This window comes from Ziziphus jujuba, chromosome 10, assembly GCF_031755915.1.
Source record: "Ziziphus jujuba cultivar Dongzao chromosome 10, ASM3175591v1".
In the NCBI taxonomy this organism is placed as follows: Eukaryota; Viridiplantae; Streptophyta; class Magnoliopsida; order Rosales; family Rhamnaceae; genus Ziziphus; species Ziziphus jujuba.
In genome coordinates, this window is record NC_083388.1 from 11,685,522 (window position 1) to 11,708,202 (window position 22,681).

General features: G+C 31.4%; 1 protein-coding gene across 5 annotated transcripts; it reads right to left on the minus strand.

Annotated features, from left to right (window-relative positions):
• Positions 1–11,394: 11,394 nt before the first annotated feature.
• Positions 11,395–20,551, minus strand: LOC107411291 (uncharacterized). Of its 5 annotated transcripts, none has more exons than XR_007238997.2 (14): positions 20,369–20,551; positions 19,534–19,632; positions 19,158–19,285; positions 18,909–19,062; positions 18,703–18,812; positions 17,578–17,661; positions 17,433–17,481; positions 17,234–17,325; positions 16,451–16,583; positions 15,750–15,829; positions 14,139–15,670; positions 13,279–13,392; positions 12,069–12,975; positions 11,395–11,750 (listed from the first exon to the last, which is right to left on the minus strand). XR_007238997.2 is itself a non-coding variant. In XM_048467770.2 (13 exons), the coding sequence occupies exons 2-13, from the start codon at positions 19,624–19,626 to the stop codon at positions 12,407–12,409; spliced, it is 3,144 nt and encodes a 1,047-aa protein (XP_048323727.2). In that variant the 5' UTR covers positions 19,627–19,632; positions 20,369–20,551; the 3' UTR covers positions 11,857–12,406. The 5 variants fall into 5 exon arrangements, 1 of the variants encoding a protein (XP_048323727.2); XR_007238996.2 differs by having other exon boundaries at positions 13,279–13,389; positions 16,451–16,589; XR_007238995.2 differs by having other exon boundaries at positions 12,241–12,975; positions 16,451–16,589.
• Between the last annotated feature and the right edge of the window lie 2,130 nt (positions 20,552–22,681).

The window sequence follows — 22,681 nt, forward strand, 5'->3', positions numbered from 1 at the left end:
TAAGTTCACTATCACCATGCATGTAGTAGAGAACCAATCTGCTACCTCAACGGGAGTGGAGTATGGGCTACTTATAGTGCTTAAACCTCGGGCATATGGAGATGTGCGTGATAGAAAAGAGCTCAAAAAATTTCTATTTGATATGGAACAATACTTTTGAGCAGTGGGGCCGGATTCAGAGAAATTGAAGTGACGATGGTCATAATATACTTAACAAACGATGCCAAGTTATGGTGACAGTCTAAATATGTGGACATTAAAAACAATATATGTGTCATTGACACATGGGAACAATTGCAGAAGGAATTCAAAAATTAATTCCTTCTTGAGAATGTGGACTACATTGCCCACGACATTTGAGAGAGTTGAAATAAACAAGCAATGTGAGAGATTATGTGATGGCTTTCTCTGTGTTCATGCTAAATGTCCGTTATATGTTAGAAAATGATAAACTTTTCTATTTCTTGGAAAGTTTGAAACCTTAGGTCAGGATGAAACTTTAATGACAAAGAGCGCAAGATCTAACCTGGGCGTTAGCGGTAGCAGAATGCTAATAGATTACATCTTGGAAAGCCCTAGCAACAAGAAACCAAACCCTCTCCATTGAATACCAACAAAGGTAGGTTTTTTGAGCCTACCAATCTCACAAAATTGGAAGGAGGTGATATCAGGAAACTTTAAATATGAGAAATACTTCGTCTCGAACATTCAATGCCTTCAGGATTAAACACAGATCCATGTCATGCTTCTTATGTAGTGGTCTACATAGAGTTGCTGAGTGTCATGATAGAACTGCCTTTAATGCTTTACATGCTTTTATTCGCTCATGTGAACTAGGAGAAGAGTGAAAGAAGACAATTGATGAAAGAGAAGACAGCCTCTAAGTGGGAGCATTGAGATTTTGGAATGCAATTAAGAAGCAAGTCGTTCGGACCAAGAAGACTAACGAGTCGTGGATGCGGTGATCAATGGGAAGGTCACGAAAAGTGTGATAGTGAAAAGTAGTGTCACTCATAACTTTTGTTCAAATAATGTGACAAGGAGATTGGGTTTAAGACTGCATAGAGATGTGGATCAAATGAAGGCTATTAACTCAAAAGCCTTATCCATGGTGGGTTTGGCGAGACAAGTTCCTTTCAAGTTAGGATCTTGGGAGGATCATGTGGATTTGGTTGTGGTTCTGATGGATGATTTTGATGTTATATTGAGTATGAATTTTCTAGTGGAGAAGAAAGTAATTTCCATTTACGCTGCCAATAGCTTATAGATGATCCTAGTGCAAAGAAAGCAAGTGAATGACTTAAAATTCTTGTCGGTACTTCAATTTAAGAAAAGATTGAGATGCAAAGAACCTTCTTATGTAGCAGTGGTAGTGGCAAGGGAAGGTGAGAGCGATGAACCAACCTCTCTCGCAGTAATAGAAGTATTGAAATCCTTTGATGATGTAATGCTAGCTAACTTATTGAGGAATCTTCCCCCTCAACAAAACATCGACCATAAACTTGAATTAATGCATGGAATGAAACCTCAAGCAAAAGCACCATATTGGATGGCTCCTCCAAAGCTGGCAAAATTGCAAAAATAGTTGACAAAACTTTTAGAAACCAAGTTCTTTAGGCCCTTGAAGGCATCGTATGGCGTGCCAATGCTATTCTAGAAGAAAAAAGATGGAAGTCTACTTCTGTGTGTGGACTACTAAGTGTTGAACAAGGTCATCGTGTAGAAAAAATATCTAACCCCTTAATTGCCGACTTGTTCGACTAACTTAGTGGTACTAAGTACTTCACAAAATTAGACTTGAGATCAAGATATTACCAAGTAAGAATCGTTGGAGGAGGTGAGGAGAAAACTACTTGTATAACATGATATGAGGTTTTTGAGTTCCGGGTGATGCTATTTAGGTTGATGAATGCACTAGGAATATTTTACACTTTCATGAACGGAGTATTTTGAGACTTTCTTGACAAGTTTATTGTAATATTTGGACAATATTGTAATCTTTAGTTTTACCCTTGAGGAGTATGTTGAGCATATTCGGTTGGTGTTTCAAAGGCTTAAGGAAAATGAATTGTTTGTGAATAAGGAAAAATGTGCTTTTACTAAGAAATGAAACAAATTTTTGGGTCATATTATTGAAGAGGGGAAAGTTTGCATGAATATGAAAAAACGGTGAAGGCAATTCAAGAATGGAAGACTCTCGCTAATGTAAAAAAAATTAGATTTTTTCTTGGATTAGTAAATTACTATCATCAATTTGTCAAAAGATACTCAAAGAAGACAATACCCCTAATAGACTTGTTAAAGAAAGATGTACTGTGGGAATGGAGGAACGAATCTCAAGGTGCATTTGATGATTTGAAGGGAACTTTGATGAGTGATTCGTTCTTGGCACTTTTGGATGTCACATAACCATTTCAAGTACAAACCAATGCATTAGATTTTGCTTTGGGTAGAGCCCCATTTCAAGACAGCTAACCCATCACCTATGAAAGTAGGAAGCTATCAGGGGTAGAAACGAATTACACCGTCCAAGAAAGCGAGATGCCTGCCATGATTCGCTATTTGAGGACATGGAGACACTACATATTGAGGTCAAGATTTATCGTAAAAACTGACAACTTGACTGTAAGTAACTCAAAACTAACTCCAAAACAGGCTCGTTGGCATAAATTTATTGCGAAGTTTCACTTCCATTTCAAACATAAGTCGAGGACCAACAATCAAACTGCTGATGCATTAAGTCATAAGATGGAACTTGCAGCATTAAAGGTACTAGCTAATGTGGTGGCTAGCACTATAGATGCAAACACTCATATAGAAGCATTTAAGGGGAATTCTTGCATGTAGAACCTCATAATATTGTGTAAAGAAGGGACAACATGTTAGTTCTGGGAAGAAAACGATATGCTTTGGACAAATAGGGATAGATTGTTTATCCCAAAATATGGGAATTTAAGGAACATGCTTTGTGAGAATGCCATGATACTTATAGGGAGGCCATCTAGGATGACAGAGAATGTACGCACTGATCAAACAAGGGTACTATTGGCCACAAATGCACAATGATGTTATGTATTATACTTGAACTTGTCTTGTTTTATCAACAAGATAAAGTGGAAAGACTTTTCCATCACGATTGTTGGAGCCACTTTTCATCCTTGCCCATCCATGAGAGAGTACTTTAACTAAGAATTGCCATACAAAGTTAGTCACCTTAACTAGCCATACCCATTTATAGTATGGAGATTCTTGATTTAAAGAGTTCAAATCAAAGCAATTAAAAAATTCAAATTACAATTAAGATTTAATTCAGAAACTTATGTTTTCGCTAAACTAATTAAAATGGGTTGCTCGAGACTCATACTTGAAACTACTTGGATAAAGTAGACAATTTACTTCATAGAATTAGAGAATAATTATGGGTAAAAATCTCTCGCCAAACCATGCTTGCATTTTTCATTGCACACGGTTCTTCATTTTTTTTTTCTAATGAAAATTTTCAAAATTAGGCTATAAATATTAATTAGAGATGAAATAAAATAGAATAAAATTATTTTCCAATAGAATTCAATTGGTTGTATATAAATAATTTTATAAATTTTATTTATAAAAAATAATTAGACTAAATTGACAAAAAATAATAATTAAGGGCAATGCAATATTTTGGAATTTTGAAGGCTAAAGTGCAACATGAGTGATAGTTTGTGTGCACGTGCACGAGAATGTGGGGAGGGGGTCTAAGTGTGTTTAACCCTAATTTTTTTTTTTCTGAAAAAACTTTTTAAAAGTATATAAAATCATATGGTCTTTAAAATGTCAATTACTTTTATTGAATTTTTAAATTTTGAAATTTTATTCATTCTTAAGTAAGAACATGAAATATTTATTTAAAACACTTATATACCCAACTTACGATTTTTGAAAGAAATCTTAATTTAATTGTATGCCATCCGTGTCTATATCTGAAAGATTATAGATTCAAGATATTAGAAGGAAAATTATTATAAATGACCCCAAAAAAAAAAAAAAATTCATAACATAATTGAATTTAAAAAGCTTTAGTACTAAAGGAGTATCCATTAGCCATTGCCTACTTTTTTCTTAATCAAAAAACTGAAAAAATTATTACATTATTAATTTATATATAAAGTGGAATGATAAGGAAAGAAAAGAATTGATTTATATCCTACCACCAGTTATTCACTAATTTATTCATATTTCACATGTTTTTTTTTTTTTTTTTCATTTTTGATAAAAGAGTGTGAATTTGATAATATATTAATATCTTTTGGTGTTACACTGAGAGAGAATTAGGACTAAACCTAAAATAAAGAACTGAAAATTAAATTAACTTAATAACATGAATAGTTTTAGAGAAAAATAGTTCACTTTAATCAAATGCAATTGAACCTTTCAACAGAAATAAGTTAACTTGAAAACGTTATATATATATATATATATATATATAACCTAGATTAAATAATGTTCTTAATATAAAGTCCAACATGAGATTTTTTTTTTTTCAGTTCTTAGATCGCATTAAAGGTTGATATTTAAAATTACATTTATTAATCACTTGGTTCCAACAGTGTTTATGTTCCTTAAATAAAATTTTAATATGTCATTAAACTCATATTTGATTACTTTTTAAATTTTAAATCTTAATTTTTTATATAATCTAATGGTTATCAAGGATAAGCTTTAATTCATCAAAATAAAATAAACTTTACTTGAGCCTGACTATATATGTTATATATATATATATGTATACGGAAATTTTATGGTGAGGACGGTCCGCATGAGGACCGCAGTATTAGTGACGGTTTTTCATAATATTAACAACGGTTTCTTAGAAAATCGTCACCAATACTATGAAAAACTGTCACCAATATTGTGGTCCGCATGAGAACCGTCTGCACCATAGACGGACTGTATATATATATATATATATATGTGTGTAACTTTTTCATCTTCAAAGTTAGAAATCAGATCAAGATATTATATTTGCCATGAACAAAATATATATAAAAAAAAAGAGAAAAAATTGTAAGTTCACAAAAACTCATCAATCAATTTCGTGAATAGTTTTTTACTAACATAAATTAAAGACCATGATGAAGAAATATAGCTAGATGTGTCTTTAATAAAATATTTTTAGATCATACACCAAAATATGTACACCAGTAATAAATAATAATAATAATAATAATAATAAAGCCAAAATATAAAAGTTATAAATTTTGATTTCTATTTTTTAGAAGAAATTTTTCCTCTTTGAGGCGATTTTATTTTATTCTCTTAACAATATTTTTTATTGACATAAAAATATAATTTTATTACTACAAAGTCTCTCTTTATATTTAAAAATCAAAAGAAGCCTAGAAAGTTTATAATGTGCATCAAAATTTTTTAAAATTCAAATTGAATACTCATAATGACATTGATTATAAATTATTTGGATTAATATTAATTTTATTCCCAAATTATAACACTGTACCTGCCTTTCAAACTACAAAAACTCAATCATATTCCATTATTATTATTATTATTATTATTATTATTATTATTATTATTATGATGATCATCATCATCATCAATTCAATCTAATTATACCATTTTCTTTAATATATTTGACCAAATTAATGATACGCATGAAGTAGAAACATTAGAATTAAAATAGAATGAAAAAAAATATAAACAAAATTATGTGAGTTTTGCATGAATAATTTTATGAAAGTCATGATTGAATTAAAGGACAAAAAAAAAAAGAAAAAAAAAAGTGATTTAAAGAACAATTAAGAGTAGTTTACTGGATGTATCATAATTTGGAAGATATGATATTAACCTATTTGTGTTTTTATCTTTAAGTTTAGTCGAGTTATATGAATGTTTGAACCTAAAAGAATCAAACATAGTAAAAAAACAATGCTAAAATATAACATATGAAAGTTAAAAAGTTTCTCTATTCTCTGTCATTTTTTTTTTTTGACAAATTATATTTCTGTTACTAATATGTCTTTTATGAGGATATCTATTGTTATGTTGTCCACTCTTTTATCTATGAGAGCAGGTTAAATATATGCTGCTGACATAGTTAATTAAACATGAGACAACAAATATATGTAAAAAATATATACATGTATAAATTGTTTTATTTATTTAAAAATATAGATAAAAAGTTAGTAAAAACAGATTAAATAGAAAATTTATACATTCAGTATCTACGTATATAATGTGTTATAAATTCAAAAAATTATGAGATTAAAAATAAGGATATTAAATATACATTAAAATCAGTTATTTTTATATGCATGGTAAAAACATAACTATTAGTAAGGTAATAACTAATAAGGTAATAATAGTTTAATATATTAAACAATTAAAAGAATAAAATTAAAAAAAAAAACTTTTTCATACACTTTTTCTTATGTTATAGTAAGAAAAAAAAAAGGAAAAAAATAGTTGAAAATATTTAAAAAAACATGTTTTTCTTCACTTGTACAATATGACAATATATTTAATACATATTTTAAAATTGTCCATTATAAAAAATGCATTTTTTTTATATTGGAAATTTATATGGAATATAGGATTTATTTAATATATATATATATGTATGTAGGTACGTTTATTATTCATGAATTTATTAACTGGGGCTAACATATATATATATATATATACAACTATATTTTTATAAAGTTAATTGATAGTTTTACTATTAAAAATTTATTTTTTAACTTTTGAATTGCATAGAAAAATTGAATTTTGAAAATTTATTTATGATCATTTAAATCCTTATAAAGTTCACTTTTAACAAAACAGAATTTTCGTAAACTATTAAACTCATATTTAATCGATAGTTGAATTTAAATTATAATATTTAATATAATTAAAAAATTAATAATGAAAGTCTAGATACCAAAACTGTTAGCCCATGCAATCTACAAAAAAAAAAAAAAAAAAAAAATCTATATTAAGGAAGAAAATATCAAATTTATAATATAGAGCAAGTCTATTGAGAGATCTGGTTTTAGTTACATCAAAATGCTTATGTGGCAAATATTTAATCGATAAATAAAATAATAATTAATATTTAAATTTGAATTTAGAATCCTAAATGAAATTTGGCAAACCTTTACATTTTTAAATACTCCTCCCATAATTCTTGTATATATATACACATTAATATTATCACTTAAGTCTCTTAAACCGTGCTTGTATTTTATCACCAAGAAAAAAAAAAAATTAAAGAATAAAAAAAATAAACACTTGAAAAAAAAAAAAAAAAAACTAAGATTTAAATATTTACGTAACGGATAGAATATGCTTTGCGTTGGAAGCCTACCTTCGCTGCTAGGAGTGGGGTGGGGCTTCGCGTCCTTCCCGTTCTCTTTAAGTCCCAACGACTAATATTATTAGGGAGCTGTGAAACATTTATCTCCCAAAATAAACGAAACAGGCAGGTGTCTCTCTTTCTTTGTCCAAATCCTGTCTTTGCTGTGTTTGGAAATTAAGCTGTTTCCAGTTGGGAATTGTCTCATTTTCAATGATAAGGTGATTCTCACTTTTTCTTCTTCTCAATGAAACCGAAAGATGATATAAAATTTTTCTTTTTGTTTAGGCTTGTTTCTAGAAAGCTTTTTCTAACTTCTAAAGTTTAAAAGTTATTTTGACAGCCTTTGAACAGTTTTATAAGTGGTCTAAGCTCCATAATCAAAATCAGTAAGAGTATATTTTCAAGAAATTGTATTGGAAAAGTAAAAGTAAAAGCTATGCCAAAGGATTTCAGTACTTCTTTAACCATATTCTATGATATTGTATTTTATCATTGCAATATTAAATTAGGCATAAATGTAGTTTTTTATTTTTTTAATGGCATATTGTATAATTTAACAATTGTATTTTTGATCTCAAATATAGCATCAAAAATCGTCAAATTTTACTAATGAACCCCGTTATAGTAAAATTTGTGGATCCCACCCACCATTTAATGCTTTTTTAAAAGTAAAAGCTATGCTAAAGGATCTCAGTACTTCTTTAACCATATTCTATGATATTGCATTTTATCATTGTAATATTAAATTTGGCATAAATATAGTTTTTTATTTTTTTAATGGCATATTGTAAAATTTAACAATTGTATTTTTGATATAAAATATAGCATCAAAAATTGTCAAATTTTACTAATGAACCCCATTATAGTAAAATTTGTGGATCCCACCCACCATTTAATGCTTTTTTAATTTAATATATAAATTATTATAATTTTGTCTTTTAATTGATAAAATTGAGTTTCGTCCATCGTTTAATATTTATAATTTCATAGTGTTATTTTTTTAATATATATTATTAAAAATTTAATATTAAAATTTGACATTGATATTGATATTTACCATCTTATATCTTATTTTAAATCTTTCAATATGCTTTTTGTATATCAAAATATAAACTTAAAACTTTATACATAAACTTAAATTGATTGAAAGGTGGGTTATTATTACATTTATATTTTCTTTATCGAATCAATGGTCGTTACATATATTTTTTGGTAAGGATTGTCAAATTTTGAATATCAGTATAATGGATCACTGATAATGGTATAAGAATATATTAAAATACAATAAAAACAAGGGAGGGAATGCCAATTTTTTTTTTTTTAATTTACCAAAAGAAAAAGCATAAATATTATTATTATCATTTTTTGTTTTTGGCCCTTACTTTTAATATTCTCTTGTAAAATAATTAGCCACTGTAGCGACTTTTCCGATTGTAATATTTTTGCTCTCTCAGTCATTAAAGGTATCAAAATTGTCAAAGGTTTTCTGACACAGAAGAAAGAAAGAAGGAAAAGGTTTTAAAGGTTTTTTTGACCTATCACACGAACCCCTCCTCAAAACCTCTCCTTCACAATCTTGCCAACGAAAACGACTCTTCTTTTCCTGTCGTGACCCATGATTGAAATTGGCCAGGGAGAGGAACTTCTGTGGATTCTCACTAGGGCTTTTTTCAGAAACACATGGTGGGCCCAAACCAAGTTGGATTTTTTATGACTCCATGTCCTTTACTCCAGTATGGGTCCCACCTGAACCTTGTTGGTTTAGGACTTTGGGTAACGTCTGGAGCCCCTAGGAACAGGGTTTTTGGTTGGTGGGGTTTTCATATTAAAGAGTTTTTATTGATTTATTTTTACTAATTATTTTATCCCCCAAAATCTATTAAACAAACATTAATTGTGTGGTACTGAATGGGTGAGGAAGTCAGTGATTGCTTTGTGGGCTTGGGGTGCCATATTTGTCTTCAACTTTGTCTTTGTTATACTTATTGTGATGGGTGAGATTCCACTTTTCAAAACCAACCCACCAATTCTTTTTCTTTTACCTGCTGTGGTAAGAGTGTTGCAGTGACCTCTTTTAAGGAGACCAAAAGCTCCCAACCAGAAAACTAATGAATGAAAATTATCGATTTCTGTATAAAAAGTACTATTTGGTAACAGTTAGCCACGCGTCATTGTTTGAATTAGCTCACTAAGGAATTGAATTTCATGGTCCACTTTGTTCACTATCATAAGGTTCTTCACCCCTTCATGTATTTTTCCTGTATTAGGCTATTAGCTCTCCAAAACTTGGAAGGATTATCTGTCCCTTCCTTGCCCCAGTTCGAGTGGCAGTGCAGCAAATGCTGCAAAAACTACCAAAAAAATAAAAACTTGAAGGATTAGCCCGGCCCCACCAATGGGATTTTTGGGCATCGTCCCAAAAAAAAAAAAAAAAAAAAAAGGAAAAAAAAAAAAAAAGATTCCCTTAGCTCTGGACGCCTTTGAACTATTATTTATTTACCACCTAATGATACCGGGTACTGATTATTTTTTTATTTTTATTTTTATTTTTTATTTTTATGATAACTGAAATAAGGGACTTCTGTTGTGGTCAATCTTGAAAGATGCATATTTTAAAGTGTGCCGAGGACACCGGCCAAAAAATCCTTATTCTTTGTCATGATTCTTGTCAAAGGCTAACCTTCGTTTTAACTATTTTACCACTTCCCTTTTCTTTTTTAATTTTTTTTAAGCATAATTGCAAACCACTGCAATCGAAGAATGGTTACTTTCGAAGAAGAGAAAGAACAACAAAAATAACCGAAAACAAAAAAAAATCCTATGTATATATGTGTGAACGGTGAATACTAATAAAGCATATAATAATTGTTATCATTGAATTAACATTAAAAAAAAAAAAATTTAAATTGATAGAAGATTAATTATAATTTGTTTTATAGTTTTCTTTAATATTTCCTTTATATATCGATTTAAATTTTGAATTTTGATTTCAAATTGAATTATCATTTATCCTAATAAATTTAAACAAAAAAAGAAATGGATCATCATTTCTTACATATTTTTCTCCCATAATTATAGATTTTCCTTTTTCCTTTGTTAAAACCAAAAAAAAAAACAAACAGTGTCGCTTAGCCCTATAAATTTCAGATCCAAGACAGATTGATTATGACTTCACATTTGTAAAGAAGAAGAGATACCATTAAATGGAAACAATCTCACGCAGCTTCAACGGCAGCCGACAAAAGAAATCAGCCCTCCTTAGGATGATACGTCATACATATCCCAGCAATATCCAAAGAGAATACTTGTACATTTGTATGAATTATGACGACTAGCAACTGGCAGTGGCTTTTTAAGACAACCAAAAAATAAAAATAATGCAGCATTGGCTCCGTAGGGAGCCGGCAGTCTAAATTGCCAAAAATTAGACATGTGAATAGAGGAAAATCGACTATGAAAATCAACGTACAACAGCAGCACGAACAGATTTTTTAATTTTTTGGTCCGCACTAAAAGTGAACTTTTTTTTATAACAAAAATGTCGGGATCACAAAATTTTATATACCTCCTGATAATGTCTGCTAGGCTCACTTTCCATTAATCTATGTTACAATTTTATTTATTTATTTGTTTCAACTTCAAGGCCTACCATATCATTTTGGTCAACAAAATCTAACGGAAAAGGTCGCAGACCATAATTCTAATATGATCCAACTGCTTTCCCTTAATTGTGATTTTTCACTTTCTTTTTTTTTTTTTCCTTCATGATTAACAGTTTAAAAAGCTTTGAGACAAAATGCAGAGAAACGAACCACCACCGAAAAAAGAAAAAAAAAAAAAAAACAAAAAATAAAGGGAAAAACCAATTCCTATAGCATGCTGTTTTATATCTTTTATTGTATATAATGGAAAATTAAAATGGAATTCAACAACCATTGATTATTATTTACAAATTATTTAACTAGAATTTAATTAGATTATTTAGATTATCATGGATAAGGACAAGAACCATTTCGTTGATTGTCGACACCTCACGTTCGTCATTTAAGAAGGCGATATTAGTAATCACATTTTTCATAAACCAAACTGGGGTGAGAGCTCCTCGTTATAAAGCATATGCTTAGCGATAAGAGAGACATCCCAGATGATAATAGCAGTATAAGAAAAAAATCCGGTAGAAAGCAAGTTAAGAGCAACCTCTTGTCTGGCAAAATTATGGAGGTAGGTAAGTATAAAACTACAAAAAGTAGAGGGGTCAGATTTCATCTATTTAGTTGTGAGAACAACCAGATTTTAGTAACTTCTGTAACAAGGAGCTAATATTTGACATCTTGATTATCAGCCTCTAAGTTAGATGATATACAGCAATCCACAACACATTCTTTCATATCACACCTTTAGATCACAGCTTCACCTGCAAATTTAGCAAAACCATAAAATAAGCCCAGCCCAGTTGATGAGAATAATGACACAATAACAATGTCCCCATGTAAACTAAAATTGCAAATCATTCCAAGGGAAAACCTAAAAGGAGACCTGTGATATTGCTAGCCCCTAATATTTTGTTGTTAACCAATGCAAGAGACGTAAGCCAACATTTCCTATTCTTTTTTGAGAGATGCAAGCCAATATTTCTAAATCCATTGGCAGTTTGGGAACCAAGAATAAAGAAAATATTGGAACAGTATGCAATGTTAAAAGTATAGTGACAGCAACGAGATAAACTCTTCACCTCATCAACTTCAGTCCCTATTCTCTTCTTCAAAATGCTTATGGTACACAAAAGATGCAATCTCCAAGCCATTAATCTGTGCTTGTAGTAATTTGATTCATGCCTCTCATAAAAACCAACCGTTGCCATCACATCTATCCAGATCCAAAAACTAAATAAGAGTCGTCCTTACCTGCAGGCTTCCAAACACCATATTTTTGCAGAGTTCGATCCTACATCATGCTGTGCCCAGAGAGACAAGTTATGAGTCAGTTCCATCCTTGTGTACAAGGTCACAAAACCACACATACCCCTTTGATTTCTCCCTTCATCACTGCCAACCAATGAAATTACATGAATTACATCCCAAAGTTTCTGTTGTATAGATCGCCTGAACTGGGCATCCGAAACTTTGAATCTTCATAACCAGCATAGAACTTGTTGAATCCCAGTCTCTCATTCCTCATGAGCTCTGCCATACCCAAAGTGCTCCCACCTTGAACCTCATTCCACCCATCCCAGTGGCCATTTGACATCATCCCATTTCTAGACTGTTGGAGGGACATTTGTGCAAAGGGAGATAGACTATTCACTGGAGATTGATCAACAAGCCTAGAAGAAATTCCATAAGAATCACTGAGATGAGAAAAATTATCTCCAAAATCAGGAAATCTTAGGTTCTGTTGTGAGGCAAGGGATCTTTGCATCAGAAGTTGAAGCCTAGCATCATTTTCAAAGGGGCTCAATTGAGAAGGGAAATTTGATCTAATTTCTAAGGCAGGGCTGTTGAGCCCACCTTGAAGCCTCCCTTTACCAACTGCCAGTATTGCAGGATCCATAAACTCAATATCAGCAGTGTTAACCACATTTGCAGTTGCCTGCGGTTGATATGCATTTCTCAACATAGTAGCATCAAGCAATCGGTTTCCTGACAGACAAAAAAAAAAAAAAAAAAAAAAGGAAAAGTCACACTTGATTCAAAAGTCATACTTGATTCATTTCTCAATAGATAATATAGAAGTCAACAACTAGGCTCCAATGAGGACATCCTTAAAAAGTTAAGCGAAGCGGGCTAAATTATTTAGAGCCTTGGATTTGATAAGTGGTAATATATCACATCAAATCCAAAAGCTCTAAATGATTGAACCCACTTATCCCCTACTTTTTTGAGGATATCCTCACTGGAAGTCAATGCTCAAAAAAAAAAAGAAAAAGAAAAAGGGGCACAAACCAGATAGGGTATCAAAAGCCTGGTCAACCCTCTCATGAGATGCAAATCCTGGGGGTGGTGCCCGGCTTGGCACCGAAAATCCAGGTGGAGCTGAAATTTGAGCTCTCGAAACTGCTGAAAAATGTCAGAAAAAAGTCAGGTGCGAACTATGCAAGAAATATCACCTTGGTGATAACATAAAAAAGGTGTAAGTTGGACACAAACATAGACGTGTCACGACTCTACCAGAACTGTAGCATTATTTTGTTGCAATAGAATATGTGACAATGAGGATTCGCTGTAAAATTCCCATAAATTGTACAGAAAAACTATCAATAAACTAATTCTTACAATCACTGAGATCAAGAAACAAATTCAACAAATACTTTTGCACAGCTCATAGCAAATCTTTACAGCAAACACCTAAATAAACTTGGAACATCTTATTTTAAACATGGAGGAAAACATTTCTATTTTAGAATAATAGGACTGCTTCTTAAATGGAAAATAGCAGCTTTTGTCACTGAAATTGGTAATATGCATTTTGAAAAACATTTTAAGCTGCACCCATGAAAACAATCTATCTACGTACTGCAAAAGCGTTCATAGATCTCTTTTTAAAAGCACAAAATTGGTTCTCACATAAGCACTGTTGGCTTGTATCCAATAGCACTACTAAACAAGCAGTAAGAAACAGAGACCAAAAAGCTTACGAAAAATTAAGTAATGCAACCTCTATATCAGCAGATATGATAGCAGACTCAATATTTAGACCAATGGCAACCAGATAGATACATACTTAATCAAACAAAAATACAAATAAGAAAAAAGAAACCAATAACTTCTAGAAATATTGAGGTTCCAAAACCATCTGTACGCACCAGAAAGCTTAGAAGAAGAGAAAGCTGAGTGATTACTGGCATGGATTTCAGATTCTTCAAAGTTACTGGATAAGAAACCATTACCGATCCCAAGCTTATCAGAATATAAATCTCTGTTTTCAGCCAAATCACGGCTGAAAGGATGGTTGTTTGACAATTGACTGAAGGCATTAAGAGATGGCTGTACATCAAATACTTGATTTATAGATTCCTCTTGCCTTGCAAAAGAGAACCTGGACTGACTATTAGTTTGCGGTTTCCAAGAACTAGAAATTTTATGGGATCCAGTTTGCTTATCATTATCACCCAGCAATTTAGCCAAATTCTGAGGTGAAGTCAACGATTCATCCCAGGAATCAAAATCCAATGATAATATATTAGAGATTATGCTGCTTTCTCCTTTTTTATCTACAACAGCATCAATTTCAACATCAGCTGCATCACCCAGGAATCTTCCAATGTTTTTCCCAGAACCCTCATCTGGATGCATTAAGGTATTCTCTAAGGCTCGGTCTGAACAAGCAGAACTAGCCGCCAAGTTCCGAAGGTAGCCATTAGGTGTAGCTGAAACACTAGAGCCAGATAGAATTGAACCATCCCTAACTTTGCTATCCGTGTATAGATGATCAGCACTCATATTAGCTACACCATACGACTCGCGTTGCTGCGAAGGAGACCTAAAGTGATTGGAACTATGGAGTACATTAACTGAATTAGGCAAATAAGTACTATGACTCACAACTTCAGGATCTTTAAGTCGTTGATTATCAAAGGATATTATATCCTCTTCCAACTCGGGAAATATATTTGGCACCGCTTGTGTTTGTGAATCTGATAACCATTCACATTTATCTCTTGAAATGTAAACCCCATTAGTTGATGTAGCAGTTTTCTGAGTAATTGATGAAGGTTCTCTAGATTGATCAGCATAATATTGCTGCAAATCTTGATTCTGTGATGATTTGATAAGGGCATTATCAGAAATTGAATTACTCAACCTTGTTATTCCAGAATGGTCATCCATCCCATTTCTATCAATGCTCAACGAAGAAACTTGAGAGCATAATTTCTGGACCCGATCATCAGTAGTAACTATCTGTTCTATTTCATGAACAGAAGTACAAGACTGCCCATCTAGGTCAGTGGCATTTGAAATGTTTGCAGCCATATTAATGCCTCTATCATCATCCTTCGATACTGGTGAACATGAAAACTGGTTGCTCAAATTTATGGCAGCAGAAGCACCATCAAGTGAAGCAGGTTTTTCAGACAAATTTGTTTGACAATCCAAACTAAGCTCTCTCACAGGCTTCACTGATTCTTGATTAACTTTAGCATGCACATACTGACTTGCTTCAATCAATGACTGCGTCTTCCCTCCATCACTATCCAATAGAGACGCCTGAGTAGTGCCTGCAACTGCTGATGAAAATGCCAATGGACTACTAACAGTGTCAGGTTTCTGTTTAGAAGGTCCATTTGAACATGTAAAATTAGCAACTGGTGGTTGGCAATTTGAACCACGTGTTCCCCTACAACATTCAACCAAATAAATACAACTTAGTTACAACCATAAACCAAATAGAACACCAAACACAAGGAATAACATACCATGAGGCCGCTGCTGGAAGAGCTATAGATCTACCAGAGCCTCCATTTGGAGGAGAACCTTTAATAATACTTCCAGAATTCTGTGAGAAAAAAAAAAAATAACAAAATAAGATTATGCATTTCTACCTACAAATTGAATAAATGTGGTTCAAGAAGATTGCTTCATCTATCAACAACCTATTACAACAACATAATAATTTAACAACATTTGTAGGATGCCAAGAATATCTCACACTTATCAAACTTTGGCCCTTTGTACATGCTTCCAGAGTATTGTATACCATGATATGATCTAAATTCTCGACATAATATATTTAAACAAACATTACATGGACACAAGTGAAACGTGTTTGTCTACGTATTAACTTTGATCAACCACATCATGGCACCTACAAACAACCAACTACTCCAACGTTCAAGGAATAGCATGTGACATACTTTAAATATGCAGTTTCATAAAATGGAAACACTATGCAGTGAAATGTCAAAACCAGTAGCAAATAGAAGCCACCAGTAGATAGTTTATAAATAATTAATGACCACCACAAATAATTAATAACAGCAGCAACAATCTTTTTTTTCTTTTTTTTTCCTGGAAAAGAAAAAAAAGAATAAAAATTATAGCAGGCAACCATTGCTCATGGAAGTCTGTAGAACACACTTATTTGTACAACTGAGACAATTAACAATAAGATTCTTACAGTAGAACCATTCTTCACAATAGGCTTTCCAGAGGAACCAGAACTGCTGTTCCAAGAATCATCTACAGGAGGTGGCAACACATTCCCTGAACGCCGTTGTACATTGTTTGCAGCACCAGTAATTTGTTGAACTCTACTCCTTTAAAACAACTATGTAAGTTAATTAATCTTCACAATTAAAACACCATATAACATTCCAAAGCATAGAGCAACAGAAAGCAACTGGAAACCCAAAAAATAAAGATAAATACCATCCAAACTGTAATAGTTCCAACCCACATCAAGAATTTCACCATTCACAATATTGTCACCTCCAACCTTAAATACATAATTTGAGATAACATGGATTTTGAAATCTCAATACTTGACAAAGGATCAATCATTTCACCCCAGTTCCAAGCCAATCATGGATTCACAACATCTATCATGCTTGGTGGAAACATACTTTTCAGACTCTATGATTGGCCTTGAACGAGGATGAAATGTTAACAAATATTCACTAAGAATAATAAGGCCTTCTCCCTTGCAGAATCAAGGTAAAAGATTACTAAACTACACTGTCAGGGTTGTAAAAGCATAGTTCACATAAAAAGATTCAGCCTTGCCAACTAAAGTCGCTTAGAAAATGTATTAAAAGAAATATTCGGGGATACAAATTCTCCCCAGTTTGAACAAGAAAATCATCTCTGTGAAAACATCATACCAACAACTTAACTATCATATAAATAAGAAAATATTACACTCCTAAACAGTATCTTGGCAAGAACAGAATTCCAAATATACCTTGTGTATGCTGATATAATTTCATCTTTGGTGAAACTATCCTCTTGAGAACCAATCTCATGCAAATACAGACAATCAGGATTAGTGCAAGGCTGCAAAAGAAAAAATGCAATCCCACTTAAATTGAAAAAAATTCAGTTCAAAACAACTATAAGAGATCAATTCACTACAACACAATGGATCCGGAAGATGTACATACCACATTCCTCAGCCATGCATGACAATACTTTGTGGTTCCAAAGCACGCCCTGAATGATATTTATAAAAACAATAATCAAGATTCGTGCTACAAACTCATAACCATTCCACTGATGACAGATTCAGACTCAATAACATTAATGTACCTCAAAGATCGACCCTCCAAAACAAATCCATGTACATTTTGAATGCAACGAATAGCTTCCTCCTCTTTTGAGTATGTAATATATCTGAGCACAAAGAAATTTGGCAATACAGCCTTACCAAACATATCAAATAAAAACGCAAACAAACTAATAAAACTAGACACATCATCAAACCAATACTTCCAAAGGAACACGATCAAAGGAAAAAATAAGAAAGCATGCAATAACAGGACAATTTAAGGAAGCAATATTAAAAACACATTGAAACATGTTAAACAGTGCACTTAAAACCATTGTTGTTAGTATAATATGACATACAATACACAATAAAATACAACAATACATGACACACACATATATTTAGTTACAGTATATCACCCGTCACATGATACAATCTGTAACAATAAGTATGATATGCCTATAGATAGGTTTTGCAAAATTCATCAAAACAATGTTTTTGTGTAAAAAGAGCCCAGGTTATAGTTAAATTCATGCTTCTTTATATAATATTTTTGTGTAAAAAGTGCCTAGGTTATAATAAATTCATGCTTCTTTATATAATAAATATATATGTATAAAAAATGTAGAGATTTACTGGCATTTGTGGATGAAGATTATGATGCCACTGAAAATGAAATTAATGATTGACGTATGGAATTTAATTTTTAAGAAACTACTTGGAACTTGTATATTGATTTAATAATGATGTTCTAGTTTACTCTATTGATGCTTTCTTTCTGTTTAAGATGCATACCATACAAGGACTAAAACGACAAATTTTTGGGAACACCATAAACATCATAACTGTATATAACAAATACACACCCAGAAACATATATTTTTATATATTAAAATAGTTAAAAGAAGAATCTTACAACATGCGATACACTACAATATATGACACTTTTTCACAAAATAATAGTCAAGACGATGCACATTTTGACAACTATGCTAAAACAGTGCCTATGAGGCAAATCATCAGTAGTAATGCACGTATACCACCTGTACAAGCAGAACAATCCCTGCACAGTGTTTCTAGATGCTCTAATAAACAATTCTAAACCAAAATATGACTTTCAAGTTCAAAGCTAGTTAAAAAACAGGCATAAGTATATTTCCACTTACACACTACATGTATTGTTCGGAAACTGCTGGATGACACCAGCTGCTGTCCGAGACATAGAAACTTTGAGAACCTTCCCATATTGACCAAAATATTCTCTACGCTGGAGAAGCTGCAAAATAGGAAATAAAAAATGCTAAGCCACTCAACCCAGAAATGCAAAGAGAAGCTCAGTGATTAGAGACATAGAAGGGAAGAGAAAGGCTACTTCTTCATCTGCCAGATTAAGAGGCAACCCAACTATGTAGACAAGGTTTCTTTGAATAACGCGCACGCTACTAAGCTGTTTCCGTCCTTCTGATGTTTTTCCCTTAGACTTTTGTGACTTAGCTTTTCTCTCCATATTGATTTCAGCCACCAATCTGTTGAAAAAATTATTAAGAAAAAGGTCAAAAGAAGGTTTTGATGTTGATATCTATCCTAAGCCAAAGGGTTAAAGAGTTCATAAAAAGAGAACCTTTCACAATTTGCAGCCGTCCCTACTATCTTTTCCTTGTCATAAGCCGTACGACATGCAGGACAACGCCCCTCTGTATCTTCCTTCTCAGCCATGTCCATTATATGATGCCAACACCAAACGCATATCTGTAATGAAGTAGGGAGTTATAGAGAATTTGATTATAGTTGATAAATTTGGTGCATCGAAGAGCACAGAATGCATATTCTTATTTTGGGCGGTCATCTACATAACATATGAGTTTGTCAATTTAGCAAAAATCTATGTAGAGAGAAAAATAATATATGAAAAAAAAAAGTTCTATTTCAAAATACTTATTCACAAGACCCACCCACAACAAAGAGAGGGGGGGAAAAAAGGAGTAAATATCGCAAACCTCATAACCACATTTGCATGGCTTCAGCTGTTGATCAGTATAGTCCATCTCTTCAGCACAGAGAGGACAAGTCTTTTCTCCCTCATCACTCATGATTGCCTAAAAAAATTCAAAGAGTGTAAATTAACAACAAATAAAAATCATATACCAAATTCAAAATTATTTTCTCCTCCCAGGTCCCTTTGCATGTCATATAATTGCAACATCCGCATTTTACAGGTTTCACTATACAAATAAAATAACCTAAAATAAAATGCGAAAGCATCAAAACCCTAGAAAAATCTCAAACGAAATAACATGGGTTTACAAGATAAAGCTCGGACCGGTCTCCAAAGCACCAAATTGAAACCCTATTAACCCAAATCATTGAATATACCCCATTTGAAGATAAACAAAATATATATTAATACAAGGTAACCAAAATAAATCCCAGGCAAATTCAAAAGTCAAACAAAAATCGAAGTCATCGCAGATCAAACCAATAATCCATAAAAAAAAACCTAAATAAGCAAAAAAAAAAAAGGGAAAAAAAAAGAAAAAGAACAAAACAAATCGCATATCAATTCCTTCCAATTAAACAAAAATCAAAATTCAAAAGGCAATCGGGAATCGCCAGCATGCATAGACAGAGAACCCAAAACCTAAATCATCAAAACTAGCACAAATCAAAACGTATCGACATCTAAGAAAACCACAGATTAACCACCCACCCCCCCCCCCCCCCCCCAAAAAAAAAAAAAAACAAAAAATAATAGAAAAACTAAATTAGGGATCTGTAAGAGAAATGATCGGATGAAGAAAATTAGGGCTCGAGATTTGAGCTGAAATGACTTACAGCAGTTGGGAGATCCAGAAGGCGACGAATCTACGAGAGGATGAGATTGTGTGAGAAGCGCACGATAAAAGAAAACGCACAAAATAGAGAGATAGAGAGAGAGAACCACAATTAGAGGGAGGGCTTTAAAGAGAGAGACGCTCTCGTTTGGATGGCTTTTTTGGCTGCTGGCTTACTCTCTCTGCGTCGCTGTCAATTAAATATTAGATACCTCCTCTTAATGCCCTTGGATTTTATTTATATTACGAAGATATGCCCCTTCCCCCTTCCCCCTGTGACTTTTTTATTGCTTCTTTGGGCTTTTCCTCTCTATGCTCCGGCTTTGTCGACTTTGGGAGCTCGGTTCTTCTAGCACATTGGATTTTCTTTTTGTTTTTTTTGTTTTTTTTTTTTTTTTTTTGCTTGAATTCTAGCATATTGGTTCTTTTGTTTTGTTACACGTATTTCTATTTATTTATTTTTGTATATAAATTTTTATTTCTTTTGCGTCTTAAAGTGGTCTAATAGATGCTTGAAGCCCAAAAAGAAAAAAAAAAAAAAAAAAAAAGAGGTGGTCTAGTATATGCATGACGTGTATGTAAAATTTTTTAATCCTATTTTTAACGTTAACAAATTTATGTTGGTTTTCACTTTAGAATTGATAATTTGTAGCATTTGATTGGAAAAAGACTAAGGAATTTCAATTATGATTCATTAATTCTTGGTTCTTCTTCATCTTTTATTTTTTATTTATTTATTTTTATTTTGTGATATAAAGATTAACTGCATTTTATTATCTTTATTTGGATATAGTTAATTTTGGAGTCTTTATTTTTTACTGTTGGATTATCTCTTTAATTGTTATAAAGTAAATATATATATATATATATATATATATATATATATATATGATTTCATCAGTATTTAGAGACTTTAAAATGAAATTTATTCAACTTTTAGTTTATTTTATTTTTATATTGCAAATAATGGAGTTTGAAATTAAATCACTATCTGAAAAAATAATGATAGCTATTATTGAATTGTCTGATTGACATAACATTGTTCAAATTAAAAGTGTATTTGTTAATATTTTTGGAGATCTAATAAATGCTTTTAAGAGACTAAAAAAAATAAAAACTTTTGATCATGTTTGGTAAAAAAATTAAAAGTGTTTTTTTGACAAAAATATAAATACTAAAGATTTTTCTAAAAGAAATATTTTAGGATGAAAAAGAAAAAGCATTCAACGTATTAATTGAAAAATAAAAATATCAAAAATAAATTTAAATATTTTATCATTTATATTATAAAATATTTATTAACAAAAATGCTACGAAAATAAATATTATAAAAAATAAGTGCTTAAAAAAATACATCCTAAGATAGTAAAGATACTAATAATACAATAATTATTATTAGTATTAATATTGATGTTTCAGTTCAATAGTTGCTATAAATCTGAACTAAAATGGGTATTTGTCCGATTGATTAAAAAATTTTACATGTCATATTCAGAAAAAAGTTTTGGTGTATGGGAAAAAAGAATATTGGTGAAGAAACTTTTCTAGTTTTGATGGAATCTGTGAAAGGATTTGTTAAGGTTCATAGTATAAAGACGTTGATTCTTTTTCATTTTGGTTGTCAAATTGGTTTGGGAAGGCAACATGATTGGGGCTTTTTGAAAATGGGATTTTGTAAGGCTAACTTATGAAGGAATTAGGAAATAATAGTATGCCTTAGGCTTATGTAGGAAAGTATTATCATGGTGCTATCCATTGTGGGCTATGGGACTATACTTGTTTTTATTTATTTATTTTATTTTGAAGGGACTATAATTGGTTAAGGTCTATTTTGAAAACCTTATAACCATCGATGCTTTAGTGTTAGTGTAAAGTTAGGGAGATATTGAAGTTATGATACGATATTGACCTTGTTTTTCAATCATAAATTCAATTTTTTGGGTTTGCAAAAAGATATTGCTTTATTTTGTTCTGGGAAAAAATATTTTTTAATTATTGAAAACAATTTTCACTCAAAAGAAACATATATTACTTATATATATATATATAAATATATTTTTAATATATGGTCAAATGAGGGCTGACTTTTAATTTTATTTTTCTATTTGTACCGGTTATTTCCTCTAGATGTTAATTAACATTACCTTTTTTTTTTTTTGCAATATTATTTAATTTAAAAATTCTTGATATTTATCACATAATTATTATTGCATGTAACCATTATAAAAACCTTTAAAGATTCATTTCATAATATTTATAATAATAATAGGTCAATAAGATTCCTTTTTCTCTTTTTTTTTCTTTCTTTTTTATT